Source organism: Haematobia irritans, chromosome 1, assembly GCF_050003625.1.
Source record: "Haematobia irritans isolate KBUSLIRL chromosome 1, ASM5000362v1, whole genome shotgun sequence".
NCBI lineage: Eukaryota > Metazoa > Arthropoda > Insecta > Diptera > Muscidae > Haematobia > Haematobia irritans.
The window spans coordinates 173,008,984-173,025,683 of record NC_134397.1 but is presented as its reverse complement, the minus strand read 5'-3'; the positions used below and the strand labels follow the sequence as shown (position 1 = coordinate 173,025,683).

General features: G+C 32.1%; 1 protein-coding gene across 3 annotated transcripts in view; it reads left to right on the top strand.

The window, feature by feature from the left end:
- The window catches only part of pb (homeobox proposcipedia), a 234,447-nt gene extending 217,973 nt beyond the window's left edge, over nucleotides 1-16,474 (top strand). For all 3 annotated transcript variants that reach the window (XM_075292141.1, XM_075292142.1, XM_075292140.1), the window contains exons 5-7: nucleotides 2,514-2,645; nucleotides 10,043-11,389; nucleotides 16,006-16,474. In XM_075292141.1, coding sequence (XP_075148256.1) covers nucleotides 2,514-2,645; nucleotides 10,043-11,389; nucleotides 16,006-16,283 — 1,757 coding nt within the window. In that variant the 3' untranslated portion in view covers nucleotides 16,284-16,474. The remainder of the gene's footprint in view (nucleotides 1-2,513; nucleotides 2,646-10,042; nucleotides 11,390-16,005) is intronic.
- Nucleotides 16,475-16,700: the final 226 nt, after the last annotated feature.

Here is a 16,700-nt window from a genome sequence, read left to right as displayed (position 1 = left end):
TAACAACCATACAAAACTTGATCCATATCGGGTCATATTTATATATAGCCCCAATATAAATCGATCCCCAAATTTGAACTCCGGAACCTATTGGAGCAGCAAACTTCATCCGATTCGGTTGAAATTTGGTACGTGGTGTTAGTATATAGTCTCTAACAACCGTGCAAAAATTGATCCATATCGATTCATAATTATATATAGCCCCCATATAAACCGATCCCCAGATTTGAACTCTGGAGCCTCTTGGAAAAACAAAATTCATCCAATCCGGTTGAAATTTGGTACGTGGTGTTAGTATATAGTCTCTAACAACCGTGCAAAAATTGATCCATATCGGTCCATAATTATATATAGCCCCAATATAAATGGATCCCCAAATTTAAACTCCGGAACCTCTTGGAGGAGCAAACTTAATCCGATTCGGTTGAAATTTGGTACATTACGCTAGTATATAGCCGCTAACAACCATGCCAAAATTGGTCCATATTGGTCCATTGTTATATATAGCCGATCCCCAATCACACAATAATTGATTCATGTCGCCAAAAATAATCTACCAAAATTTTATTTCTATAGAAAATTTTGTCAAAATTTTATTTCTATAGAAAATTTTGTCAAAATTTTATTTCTATAGAAAATTTTGTCAACATTTTATTTCTATAGAAAATTTTATCAAAATTTTATTTTTATAAAAAATTTTGTCAAAATTTTATTTCTATAGAAAATTTTGTCAAAATTTTATTTCTACAGAAAATTTTGTCAAAATTTTATTTCTATAGAAAATTTTGTCAAAATTTTTTTTCTGTAGAAAATTCTGTAAAAATTTTATTTCTATAGAAAATTTTGTCAAAATTTTATATCTATAGAAAACTTTGTCAAAATTTTATTTCTATAGAAAATTTTGTCAAAATTTTATTTCTATAGAAAACTTTGTCAAAATTTTATTTCTATCGAAAATTTTGTCAAACTGAATTATATACGTATTTAATCGGCCTTTTTTGTTTAATATATACCCCGTATGGACTAAGTTACAATTTAGAAGACGGTGTTAAGAAGTTTTAAGATAGCTTGCCATCGGTTAGCGCAACCCATGTAAATCGATTGTGGATGACAGCTTGTACGCAATTCATGGTGGAGGGTACATAAGATTCGGCCAAGCCGAACTTACGGCGATATATACTTGTTTTTTCATAAAACTTGTCAAAAATTTATTGAGGATTTTTGTGAAGAATCTTAATTTAAATTGAGGATTTTTGACGAAAGCGTACCAATTTGGGGACAAGAAATAGAAAAATATTGACAACACTGCAGTAAAACCACATAGTACCTAGATTTGTTATTTATTTCACGCAAACTACATTTTTGCTCCATATCTGGTCATCGCTTCAATTTAGTCTTTTGGTAATGCTGCAGAAAACCACTTTCCTCATACAAATTTGGAGCTATGTTACCTCCATGATTATTTGGTAAAGACAGTTTTTGCTGGGAAAGAATACTAGTTAGATTTATCCATCGGTCGCTATGAATATCTTAATGAGATGAATGAGTTTAACATGCTGATGGATGGTAGGAGTAGACTTATCCACCTAGCAAAATTTCGACTTCTCAGAAAAGCATTAATTTTGGTGTATACACTGAAAGAAGAGCTCTCTTTTCTGGGGAACGAAGTTTTAGACAAGCAAAGTTTTCTTTTAACACTAAAGAATTTTCTTTAAGGACAAATAAAAACAACTAGAGACAATCGTTGAACCGCATATCGTTAATTTGGGCTTGGTTGGTCCAAAAGAAAATCCTTTATAAGAAAGAGGAATTTCGTTTGTCAAAAATTTCGTTCCTGAGGCAAGTATTCTTTCTTTGGGGCTACTTCTCATCTCCATCTTAAAGACTACTGCAATATTATGTAGATTTTCACTGAATATTTTTCTCAACAATATTTGAAGTATATTTGCTATTTTCTAAAGCAAAAAAAAAATAAAAACATTAAAGCCTTATATTTTAGTTATATAAACAATTTACTGCGGGGCGAAAACAAAACAACAAAACCCATGAAAAAATACAAAGTTACCACCTTTAATTTAACAAAAAAAATCCAGATAAAAAAAGAAACAGAACAAAACGACAGTAACAACAGGCGTCCCAAAACCAGACAAACAGACAGACAGATGGATGGTCGGACGGACAAAATACGAAGCCAAAAGCAACGATACTGAAACTTATCAATCATTGTCAGTTGAAAAAAGAGCGTATCTTTGAAGTTGTCTTTTTATTTTGCAATGTTTTAGCAGTTTTTTTTTGTGTTTCTTACTTTTTGACGGAAATCGTATAAACCCAATGATACCCTTTTTGTAAAGTTGAAAGAATTGATGTGAGCGATGTTTATAAGTGACGGGGTGAATTTTTGGACCAAAAAAACAAAAAAAATCACACAGTTACTCCCCGTAACAGGGTCAATTCGTATTCTTAAGAATAAGAATATTAATTATTATTTTTTTAACTTCTTTTCTCTTCTATAGATTCTAATTCAAAGAAATCATGTCAAGGTTGCGAACTACCCTCCGATGATATACCAGATTCTACATCGAATTCCCGAGGTCACAATAATAATACACCCAGCGCTACCAATAATAATGCCAGTGCAGGAAGTTGTAAGTATTTGAAATTATATTAAAAATTAAAAATAAATAAACTAAAATAACTACCAACAAATGGGTGGAATTTCAGACTTGTCAAGTTGCCCAAATTTGGATCAACTAGAATTAATTATTAAAATAATAAAGTAAAAATTTTGGAAGGCTTTCTAAAGTGTTGAGCCGTCGTGGTGCAACGCTTAACATATCTGCCTTGAATAGAAGGAGTTATGACCTCAATCCCAAACTCGGCCGAACACCAAAGTGGTGGCTTATACTTCTCTGTAATTTTGGGGTCATTTCTGAGTATTTCAAAGTTTCCCTAAGTGGTTTCACATGTACAGGGTGGCCGATATGTAATGCAAAGAAAAAGAAAAAAAATGTGGGAAATTACATGAAATTTTACAATCAGTTCGAATTGGCTACCTTTGGCACAAATTATGGTCTTCAAATGTCCGGCAAATCCATCACACGTTACCCGAAAGTATCTCTGTGATATTGGTGGCTATTCTTGGTTGACATGTGCTGAGTGCGATGGTGCTGATTCGTGTTGGTATGTTCATTGTCTGGAACTGAAATGTTTAACTGCAAAGGGCTTCACCATTACCATCGGTGTCGCTTTAGTTATAATGGCCAATGAAAAGTGGACATATGTTTTTTTTTCACAAACTGTTCAATTTGGAATGGTTTCTCACCGGGGGGAAAACAAATTTCGTTAACTGACCACTTTCGTGCAAGCGAAGCAACTCCTTGGTTCTTTCCATCACAATGGACTGAATAGTCTAAGTCAGCCTGAAAAAACGGCTGTAATGAAGCATTCCCGGTTCCAAAGATTTTGTCTTTGCACGAATGATTTTTGTATTGATTTCGAACCCATAAAGCGTAGAATTGAATTTGGGATAACTTTAAGACACAATTCTCTTTTAAATTTGAGTTTTGCGTACTTGATTCTAGGAAAGAAATTTTAATTTATTCGGGTTTCCAGCATTTTGCTTCAAGTCCTATAAAAGTCCTTTGAAAATGTGTTAACGACAACTTAAAATTCCAAATTCAGACTCGACTTTAAGTAGAAATTATGTTTTAAGTAAAAATCGTCTTTAAGATAAACACGATAAGGATAAGGATTTTTCGTCTTTAAAAATAAAGACGATTTTTGAAAGCATTTTAGCTTTGTAGTCGATATACAAAATGTCAATAAATTTGCTAAACAACTTGATTAAAAAGTTTATCGAATTTTATATTCGCATTCGTTTGTTAAGGACGTGAAATCTTTGGCCTGACAACAATAATTTTTTTATTTCTGTATACGGATCCGCAATCTATCCCTGAAGAAAAGCGAACTCTCCCAAGACTGAGTACGGTCGAGAGCTATAAGGTAGCCACTTCCGTCCTTCTTTAAGTTTATGACACGAATCTTTGAAATTCACGTCCCTCTGTCAAAGTCGCATGTCTTCGAAGCAAGGCAAATTCTCATTAAAATAAAGAAAACAATTTTAATTTAAAGAAATTGGCTTTAAATTAAATTAAATTATCGCTTCAAATATACACTGAAAAAATATTTACATGATATTAGAGATAGTGCAACCTAAATTTTAGGATGCGGAATTTACAAAATATTAAAGACAAATTTCTTTAAAATAATAAAATTTTAATTAAAATAAAGTTTCTAATCGTTGCTTCACAGATTAAATTAAATTTAGGACACAAATTTTGTAAATTTCCCTCCCTCCGTTAAAGTCATATGTCTTTGAACTGAGGCAAATTTTCCTTAAACTAAAAAAACATTTTTTATTTAAGGAAATCGTCCTTAAATTAACTGAAATATTGGATCTTTAGATTTATGACAAAAACACTTCAAACACACTGAAAAAAATATTGACCTAATACGGAGGATTATGCAACTTAAATTTTAGGACTCAAAATTTACGCAATGCTAAGGACAAAATTCTTTAAAATAATGAAATTTTAATTAAAAGAAAATTTATAATCTTTGCTTCAAACATTTTTTTCATTAAATTTAGGAAACAAATCTTGAAATTTTGCGTCCCTCTGTTGAAGTTGTAGATCTTTGCAGTAAGGCAAATGTTCCTTAAAATAAAGAAAACATTTTTCATATAAAGAAGACGTCTTTAACTCAACTGACATATTGAATTTTTAAATTTAAGATTAAAACGCTTCAAATATAGACTAAGACTTATTTTAAGTATTTGCATCTTTGGTTTAAAGTTTTTTTAGCATTAAGAAAATAGTTTTTACTTTGAAGTACTTGGCATAATTTAGATTTTGAGACTGGAATTTGTTGTACATACCTTTATTAATATATCGCAATCAGAGAATAAAAATTCGATGAATGAGATCTGTATCCAATTTTAATTTTATTGATCCTAGATTTAAAAGCAGGGAGGTCCGTAAAAAATGTCTTTATTTTAAAGAAGCCGCATCTTTGGCTCGCAATCAATACCAAAATCCTTAAAGAAAGGTCAAAATCTTTGGATCCAAGTAAACTTTTTTTTTTGAGTGTATAGACAAAGACTTAAGGATTTTTTTCTCTGGCTTAAAGTTTTTTTTTTTTGAATTAAGAAAACATTTTGTATTTTGAAGTAACCGTTACAAATTGGATTTTTAAACTGGCATTTGTTTGTACGTGTATAGCTTTATTAATATACCGCGAAAAGAGAATGATATTTTGATAAATGATATCTGTATTCTAATTTTAATTTTATTAATCCTAGATTGAAAGCCAGATAGGTCGTTAAAAATATCTTTATTTTAAAGAAACCTCATTTTTGGCTGGGAATTAATGCCAAAATCCTTAAAGGAAGGTCAAAATCTTTGGATCCAAATAAACTTTTTTTGAGTGTAGGTTAAGACTTATAAGAAGCATTTTTCCATTTTAGTTTAAAGTTTTTTTTTGTTTTTGAAATGAAGAAAACATTTTTTATTTTCAAGTAACTACAATAATTTGGATTTTTATACAAATTTGAATCGCAAAACGAAAAAGAAAATTCGATAGATCAGGTCTGTATCCTAATTTAAATTTTATAGAGCCTAGATTTAAAGATCGATAACGCCCTAGAAACTGTCTTTATTTATTTGGCTAGGAATCAATACCAAAATCCTTAAGGGAAAGTGAAAATCTTTGGATCCAAGTAAACTTTTTTTTTGTTTTGAGTGTATATACCGCGTGGATTCCACATATTGATTATATTACTAAAATTAATAAATATTCAATTAATACTATCTCTAACAAATGTTATTAGAAAGTTTTGGAAATTTGATTTTTTTTTTCAATTTCTAGACAATTTGGACTCTATGGCTCAATGATAGTTAATTTTAGTATATTTCGAAATTTATGTTCTTTTCATACGATGGTAGATAATAGCAATCATATATAATATTTCCGTTAAATTGGCGAAGTATACCAAATTTTATAGAGGTCAAATTAAAATCAACAAATTATTTCATAGACTATATGATTTATTCTATGGTCGAATTCATAAGACCTTTGTACGCTTATTGTTGTAAACTGTTGAACATTTTACAAATTACAATTCAACATTTCATTCCCAACAATATTCTACTTTAGAGATTATCAATTTAATATTTATTACCCGACCTTATATTTTCACGAACACTCCCAAAAAAAGTTTAATGGGGTCTAAAGGTGTTGACCTTCCCTTAAGGATTTTGTTATTGATTCCGAGCCAAATACACTCAAAAAAAAGTTTACTTAGATCCAAAGAATTTGACTTTCCCTTAGGATTTTGGTATTGATGCCGAGCCAAATATATGTCTTTTTTAAAATAAAGAAAATTTTTAACGACCTATCTGGCTTTAGTTCTAGGACCAATAAAATTAAGAATACAGATCTCATTTATCAAATTTTCATTCTCTTTTCGCGGTTTATTAATAAAGCTACTCACGTAAAAACAAATACCAGTTTAAAAATCCAAATTATAACGGATACTTCAAAGTTAAAAATTTTCTCTTGATTTCAAAACAACTTTAAACTAAAGACGCTAATCCTCAAAATAAGTCGTAGCCTATATTTGAAGCGTTTTTATCTTAAATCTAAAGTTTCAATATTTCAGTTAATTTAAAGACAATTTCTTTAAATCAAACATGTGTTTCTTTACTCGAAGGAAAATTAGCCTTAGTTCAAAGACATACGACATTAACGGAGGGACGCAAATTTGCAAAATTTGTGACCTAAATTTAATGAAAAAAAAATTTTGAAGCAAAGAATTTAAACTTTATTTTAATTAAAATTTCATTATTTCAAAGAAATTTTAAATTTCGTTAAGAGCATCTACATTAGTTTCCCTGATTGGTGTTTAGATTTCGATTGCTAAAGGGTAGAAATAATTTAGAAATCTTTCAATTTTTTAATTTAAAAAAATTAAAAAATTTTTTTAAGGGCGATTTCGTTTGTCTAATAATGATTTCAATTGGTAAAAAATGTGTTGCATATTTTACACCTTTTACCCATAAATCGAAAATTTTTGTTCGATTGGAAAATCCAGTGCAGCCTCCCCAAAATGTGCACGTTCAATTGAAGGGGCCTTATGCGCTTTACAGACTATCAGTTATTCCGGACGACAGTGCTCGTGTCGAACATATCCCATATATTGTGCACATTATAAGTTAAGTCCGAAGGCATAATCGATACTGTTGCATGTTTATGGGATCGATAACACATTTACCGATAATTTAGTCATCGCCGACCAGTCATATCGATCCGACACACTGTAAGATTCTTGACAAACACCGACATACCGTCCGGAATAACTGATAGTCTGTAAAGCGCATTAGCCATTGCAAGCACGGTTGCCACAATTGATAGAATTCTACCAAATTTTTCAAAACTCTCCTCTCCAACTAAGAAGTACCTGAATTTTGTATAGAAAAAAATTGATCAAAATTTTCTATAGAAATAACATTTTGACAAAATTTTGAGAACATTTTTTTTTTTTTTGAAAAATAGAAATAACATTTTGAGAAAATTTTCTATAGAAAAAAAATTGAGAAATTTTTCTTTAGAAATAAAATTTTGAGAATTTTTCTATAGAAATAAAATTTTGAGAAATTTTTCTATAGAAACAAAATTTTTAAAAAATGTTCTATAGAAAAAAAATAAAACAAATTTTGAGAAATTTTTCTATAGAAATAGAATTTTAACAAATTTTCCATTAATTTAAATTTTAATATTTATGTTAGGTCATACAAAGTCCATTGTAAGTAAGTTATCCCTTTTTATACCCTTCACCGCTACTGTGGTATAATAAGTTTGTGCATTTGTATGTAACGCTAAGAATGAGTAATCATAGACCAACCTTTTAGTATACGGATCGGCTTAGAATTAAATTCTGAGTCGATTTAGCGATGTCTGTCTATCTGTCTGTCTGTCTGTCTGTCCGTCCGTCTGTCTGTCTGTTGATGTATTTTTGTGTGCAAAGTACAGCTCGCAGTTTTAGTCCGATTGTCTTAAAATTTGGTATAGGGTCCTGTTTCGGCTCAAAAGACGATCCCTATTGATATTGGAAAAAATCGGTTCAGATTTAGATATAGCTGCCATATATATTTTTCACCGATCTGGTCATAATTGACGTGTGTATCAACCGATCTTCCTCAAATTCCGTACATCCGAATATTTTATGGGTCTCGAAAACTTGCCAAATATCAGCCCAAATCGGTTCAGATTTAGATATAGCTCCCATATATAGCTTTCGCCCGATTTACACTCATTTGCCCACAGAGGCCAATTTTTTTGTTCCGATTTAGTTGAAATTTTGCATAGGGAGTAGAATTAGCATTGTAGCCATGCGTGCCAAATTTGGTTGAAATCGGTTCAGATTTAGATATATCTCCCACATATAGCTTTCGCCCGATTTACACTCATATGACCACAGAGACCAATTTTTAACTCCGATTTAGTTGAAATTTTGCACAGGTAGTAGAATTAGCATTGTAACTATGCGTGCCAAATTTGGTTGAAATCGGTTCAGATTTGGATATATCTCCCATATATAGCTTTCGCCCGATTTACACTCATATGACTACAGAGGCCAATATTTAACTCCGATTTAGTTGAAATTTTGCACAGGGAGTAGAATTAGCATTGTAACTATGCTTGCCAAATCTGGTTGAAATCGGTTCAGATTTGGATATATCTCCCATATATAGCTTTCGCCCGATTTACACTCATATGACCACAGAGGCCAATTTTTAACTCCGATTTAGTTGACATTTTGCACAGGGAGTAGAATTAGCATTGTAGCTATGCGTGCCAAATTTGGTTGAAATCGGTTCAGATTTAGATATATCTCCCATATATAGCTCTCGCCCGATTTACACTCATATGACCACAGAGGCCAATTTTTAACCCCGATTTAGTTGAAATTTTGCACAGAGAGTAGAATTAGCATTGTTGCTATGCGTGCCAAATTTGGTTGAAATCGGTTCAGATTTAGATATAGCTCCCATATATATGTTTTCTGATTTCGACAAAAATGTTCAAAATACCAACATTTTCCTTGTAAAATCGCCACTACTTAGTCCAAAAGTTATAAAAATGACTCTAATTTTCCTAAACTTCTAATACATAATACATAATAATACATAAATAAACTTTTGCGAAGTTTCCTTAAAATTTTTTTACTAATATTGTGTTCCACCCTGTCAAATTCTGTCCAGATCGAGTGATATTTAAATGTATGTATTTGGGACAAACCTTTATATATAGCCCCCAACACATTTGATGGATGTGATATGGTATCGAAAATTTAGATCTACAAAGTGATGCAGGGTATAATATAGTCGGCCCCGTCCGACTTTCTAATTTACTTACTTGTTTAATTTAAATTTTAATATTTATGTTAGGTCATACAAAGTCCATTGTAAGTAAGTTATCCCTTTTTGTAGAAGTAGTAAGTTTCCCTTGTAGGTGCAAGGTAAACTCATTAAAACCTTTAAAATTCGACCCATTTATAATTTAACAGATACATCAAAAGATTGTCGCTAATAGGAGAGATCATAATATATAATATTGCAAATGCCACAAACCACAAATTTAATTAAAAAAATTAAATTTTTTAATTTGATAGTTCATTGGTAAAATTTTCTTCAAATTTTGGTAGATTAATTTTTTCACGAGGGGCAACCGTGATGGAGGCTAAAAACGTCAGCACAACTCGGTGGATTCATTTTCTGTCAAAATATTAGGCAAATCGATAGCGTATATGGTGAGAACGCACATACGCTATCGATTTGTTTGAAAGCGAGAGTGTCCCTTAGACTGTTCTTTTTTTTTTTCAAAAATTCCCCATTTATTCCTCTATATTCCTCATAGTTATCAGTACGATTTGTTTTGGCCCTATTTTAATACTGATCATTCATTCATCTTTCCTTCCTTTCAGTGACTCCTAATTCTACATTGGAATCTGGCATATCATCTAATCTATTGGGTAGTACTACAGTGTCCGCCTCCAATATGGTAAGTGCTGATTCCAGTGTAGCCTCCAGCGGAAGTTTAGATGACGATATCGAGGAGACACCCATTAAGGTGAAGAAAAAGGATGATCAACACATCAAAAAGGAATCAGTGGTCTCCACATCCACTCAAAAGATCTCTCAATTTTCTGGTTATGATACTCCCATATCCATTGGCGGTATTGCTTCGGGCTATCGAAGAGATTCGGATACATCGTCGCAACATAGTCAGGCCACGGCTAATAGCAGTAATGGGGGTAAAAGGCGTTACAATTCAAATGCCTCAGCTAATGCGGCTACCGCAAATATGGCGACTACACCAACATCTGTTGAGACAAATGGGCCATTTTATCCAGCTTATTATGGTAGCAAACATCAGCTACAATCGCCACACCACCAACAACAACTACATGGTCAACAACAACAACACCAGCCACCACTGCCTCAACAGCCAACATCCGGTCAAGATTATTATGGAAAATATGATATTGAATTTGCCGCAGCTGGTTCACCACAACACTTGGCCCATCGTCTACAGCAACAACAGCAAATGCATATACCCAATGGTGAATATCTAAGTCCCAAACCAGATTTCATGGCAACATCTCAAAGTTCACCACACATGAAAGGTGGTAATGATGTGGTAGCGGCGAAATTGCACCAGAGCGCCAATGTATTTCATACACCACCGCAACAGCAAGCACAGCATATACAACAACCATTTTATAATCACCATTCTAGTGGTGGTGGTGGTGAATCCATGCAATTCCAAGCGGGTCACAATTATAATCACCATCCCCATCATGGAGGTACAGGTGGAATACCCTATGGACCACATAATCATCAATCACAAATTCCCAATGATTTCGATAGTTCTGGAAATTATTATGACCCAAAGACCCAGGGTGCTAATGGTAGTGGCGTTTACTATGACCCCATCAATTTCCCACAACAACAACAACCAGGAGATTTCAATCATCACCAGCCACACCATATGTCTCATATCAATTCGGCCACAGCTTCGGCACTAGGTATTCATATGGAAGGTACTGGCCCACCACCTCCACCGCTGCCACCTGGTGCTCAACATAATCAACTGCAACAGCAATTCTACAATAATCATCATCATCATCACCACCATCATCATCAGGGTGGTGCAGCTGGGCCACCACCACCACACCATTCTGCTATGGTGGACCAACAATATAATCCCCATGCTTATAATCACCATGGCCATGGTCATTTTGGTCATCATCATCAACAGCCATTAGGTGGTGAGTATACGATTTGTGGTGAACTTTGAATGAAGGAAAACATGTGTACAACCGAATACCAGAATCGGTGGGAGACAAACGTAAATTTTTAGTTATATTAGGCAGGACTGAATGAAATAGCCGATGGTTGTAAATATTACGATATTTTTTTAAGAAGCGCATTTTTATTGTTATTCATTTAAGAAAAATATTATTAAGCTTAGAACTAAAAAAATTGAAAATGTTTCCTTATTTGCTACTACATATTTACAACTATTAAGAAATTCTAAAGTCGTTCCCATATACATATACATATTTGGACAATTTCGGAAATAACACCCCGCACTAGGAATCTCGATACATCCGTACCTGGCTTCTGGAGAATGACTAGGGTGATTGCGCCCCTAGTAATTTCCCAGGTGTTAAATATGACAAGCCTCTCAAAGATCATTTGAATGATCTGATTAGTTAATAAACTCTGGATAAATCAATGAATTTAACATAAAAGCTGTAATTCCATCAGGACTCGTATTGATGGACAATGAGACCTGATTCATGTCCAACAGACGAAAAATTCAATGCATATCCTTCTTCAAGTCCATAATATCGATGCTTCGTGGATTAATTGATAATTGAAAAATTGATTACCAGCACAAGGCCACTACCCTTCATCCAAATCTCCCGCCCATCTTCTTCTCCTATCCATCGCCTGGGACGAGACCGGTAGAAGACTAATACAGGGTGGCCAATACACAGAAAAAAATATCGCCAAACTATTTCCAATTAAAAAGTCTTTTAAATCTGAAAACTTTTTCAATTAAAAAATTAATTGAAACAATTAACTTTTTAATCAAACTAAAAACATTAACCCCCATTTTCATAAAGCTCCGTTAGTGTTCCGTTAACTAACCAACTTTTAAACCATAGTATGGTCGAAGCTGTCATCTTGCCTATGTATTCCATATGCGAATTAGGAACTTAACTGATGAAAGTTTTTCAGTTAAAGTTAACCGAACAGAAGATATTTGCAATTTACTTTCTGTTAACTGGCAGTTAAAGCCTAACGGAGCTACATGAAAATGGCCGTAAGTCAATTAGATCTATGATTGAAAATTTTTAATTAAAAAATAATTTGGTACAATCATGTTTTTTAATCAAACTAAGAACACAAAAAATTAGTTAAGAAAATGAGTGGTTTTTATTAAACACTTAATTGTTCCAATTAATTTAATTTAAAACAAGTATATACGGCCGTAAGTTCGGCCAGGCCGAAGCTTATGTACCCTCCACCATGGATTGCGTAGAAACTTCTACTGAAGACTGTCATCCACAATCGAATTACTTGCCATCGGCAAGTGTTACCGCACTTGCCGATGGCAAGGTATCTTAAAACTTCCTAACACCGTAATATATACCACAAAGTCCATACGTCGTATATATTAAACAAAAAATGGCCTATTAAATACGTATATAATTAAGTTTAAAGTTTCTATAGAAACAAAATTTTGACAAAATAAAATTTTGACATTTTCTATAAAAGTAAAATTTTGAAAAAAAATTTCTATAGAAATAAAATTTGGAAAAAATTTTCTATAGAAATAAAATTTTGACAAAATGTTCTTTAGAAAAAAAATTTTGACAAAATTTTCTATAGAAATAATATTTTGACAAAACTTTCTATAGAAATAAAATTTTGACAAAATTTTGGTAGATTATTTTTTGCTCGAGTGGCAACCGATATGGACCAATTTTTGTGTGATTGGGGATCGGCTATATATAACTATAGACCGATATGGACCAATTTTGCCATGGATATTAGCGGCCTTATACTAACACCACGTTGCAAATTTCAACCGCATCGGCTCCTCCAAGAGGCTCCGGAGATCAAATCTGGAGAACGCTTTATACGGGGGCTATATATAATTATGGACCGATATGGACCAGTTCTTGCGTGTTTGTTAGAGACCACATTCTAACACCATGTTCCAAATTTCAACCCGATCGGATTAATTTTGCTCCTCCAAGAGGCTCCGGAGGACAAATCTGAGAATCGATTTATATGGGGGCTATATATAATTATGGACCGATATGGACCAATTTTTGCATGGTCATTAGAGAACATATACCAACACCATGTACCAAATTTCAGCCGGATCGGATGAAATTTTCGTTTCTTAGAGGCTCCGCAAGCCAAATTGGGGGATCGATTTATATGGGGGCTATATATAATTATGGACCGATGTGGATCAATTTTTGGATGGTCATTAGAGGACATATACCAATACCATGTACCAAATTTCAGCCGGATCGGATGAAATTTGCTTCTCTTAGAGGCTCCGCAAGCCAAATCGGGGGATCGGTTTATATGAGGGCTATATGTAATTATGGACCGATATGAACCAATTTTTGCATGGTTGTTAGAGACCATATACTAACACCATGTACCAAATTTCAGCCGGATCGGATAAAATTTGCTTCTCTTAGAGCAATTTGCCAAATTTGGGGGTCCGTTTATATGGGGGCTATACGTAAAAGTGGAGCGATATGGCCCATTTGCAATACCATCCGACCTACATCAATAACAACTACTTGTGCCAAGTTTCAAGACGATAGCTTGTTTCGTTCGGAAGTTAGCGTGCTTTCAACAGACGGACGGACGGACATGCTCAGATCGACTCAGAATTTCACCACGACCCAGAAAATATATACTTTATGGGGTCTTAGAGCAATATTTCGATGTGTTACAAACGGAATGACAAAGTTAATATACCCCCATCCTATGGTGGAGGGTATAAAAATGTAATCATTGTCGATTACAAACCACAATTAATTGTTTAACTCTTTCAATTAAAAAGTTAATTGAAAATGAAGTCAAACTAAATATTTAATTGAATCAATTAAATAAACTGATTGGGTTTTCCAATCGACATCAATTACTTTTTTGATTGAAATAATCAAAACATTAATTAATTTTTGCAATCAACATTAGTTGATGTTGATTTTTATTGATTTTTAATTGAACCAATTAACAACAAAACAAATCAATTATTTTTTAATCAAATATTTTTTATTATACCCAATTAACACTGTGATTGATTGAACATTGTGATCATTTTCATGAGTGAAGACATTTCAATTAAACAATTGATTGGATAATTAATTTCGTGATTAAATCAGAAAAAAATTTTGTATACGAGTATGTAATGCAACAAAGTAAAGCGCTATATATTTTATATTTTAATTTTACAGTTCAATAGCAGAAAATGTTGAACATATACAGAAAATGATTTCAAGAAAATGTTTCCAATTAAAGTATTTAATTGAGTTTTAAAAAATATTCAATTAAAAATTGAAGTGCTTCAACAAACTTTTTAATTGAAACAAAAATCACAAAAATTAATAGTATCAACTAATTTTTTAATTGACTTTCAATATTTTTTTTTTTAACTGATACTATCATTTCTGTGATTGAAGACATTTCAATTAAAAAATTAATTGAATCAGAGAAAAATGTGTTTGCACAGAAAAAATTTTTCCAAGTCCTAATTGAGTCTTAGAGAATATTCAATTAAAATTTTAATTGATTCAACAATTTTTTTAATTGAAACAAAACTCAATCGCAAAAATAAATAGTATCAATTATTTTTAATTGGTTTAATTAATTTTTTTAATTGATCTTCAATTAATTTTTTTAATTGACCTTCAATTAATTTTTTTAATTGATACTATCATTTCTGTGATTGAAAACATTTCAATTAAAAATTAATTGGATCAATTAATTTCGTGATTGAATCAGAGCAAAATGTTTTTGTGTGTAATATCGCATTTTAAAATAAGTTTAGATTTATTCGAATTGGCTAACTTTGGCACGATTTATGACCTTCAAATGGTCGACAAAGCCTTCTTTTTAAGCCATTCTCGGCTGACGGGTGCTGAGTGCGATTGTGAATCCTGTTGGAATATCCATGGTCTGTGGTTGACATGTTCGTCTGTCCATGATTCGGCATTTATTTTGACCCCTGGGGGATGAATACGAGCAGGGCATTGGCTCTAACTATAGCCCTCCAAATAGCCAAATATACACTATCGCGCTTGAATTCCATCCCAAATAAATTTAGTTTTGAATGCAAAAGACGGAAATGCTTTTGTTAGATTGTCACCATAAATCTGTCTACTGTTATGATATCAAAAAATGATTTCAACCTGAAATAGGTTGCAATACATATCAGCCATATTGTAAGCTCTACCATTTACAAGGCGTAAGACTTCCACATTAATTCAATAATAAGTTACACAGAGGCGATGGCCATCTACTGCAATGGTCCACTTCATATATAAAAATGTTTGTGTTTTTTTTTTTTTTTTTTAATTTCTATTATCAAAGCCAGATTAGAAAATATTTTAGACAATAGTTCTAATAATTAGATATCAAAATTTAAAACTGTGCAATCTTCTATACGATTTGGGTCACATTTTTATTTTTCGATAAAAACAACTACTAACATTAGGAGATTCATAAATATATTTGCTCTTTGCATGTTTCATACTCGTACACTTTCGTAAAAAAATCAAAAACTAAATATTATTTTGTTTCTTATTATAAAAATTATTTAATTTTTAAAATTGTTAATTTTCAGATAATCACGTTGGGCCTCCCATGCCAACTGATGGCCTTTTGGACAGTGATCCACCGCCGCATATACAAATGCCCCCTGGTGCTGTTGCGAATAGTTTTGTTAATCCCGCTAATGTACCACCAAATACCGCAATGCCTACACATAATTCCAATTACCCGCAAGGTGGACCAGGTGCAAATCTCACCGGCTTAGTAGAGAACTCCAATAGTTCGTCAGATTTCAATTTTTTAAGTAATCTGGCAAATGATTTTGTACCCGAATACTATCAATTGAGTTAGTTAATGTAAATTTAATTCTAAACAAGAAGCTCATAAATGTAATTTAAATGTGAAAAATTAACAATAGAATTTAGATTATTCTCTAATTAATATGTTATAATGTTTAAGAATAATTATGAAAATTAAATAAAAAAATAAAATAAAATAATATATCTTGTAAATATAAATTAAACTAAATTTATGTAGTATCGATCCTTGACCCTCTTTGTAATACATGTAGGCTTTATCCAGAAAAATAAAACAAATTAGATTCAATCAATGTTAAAATATATTTATATATAAATTTCTTATATGAGGTAGATATTTTGTTTTGACCCTTTTTTAATTTTTATTATTTTACAATTTTGTAATAATTATATGTGTATTATTATTTTTTCTTTTTGTTTAATTTATCAAACGGTTTGAAGTTTTTTTATT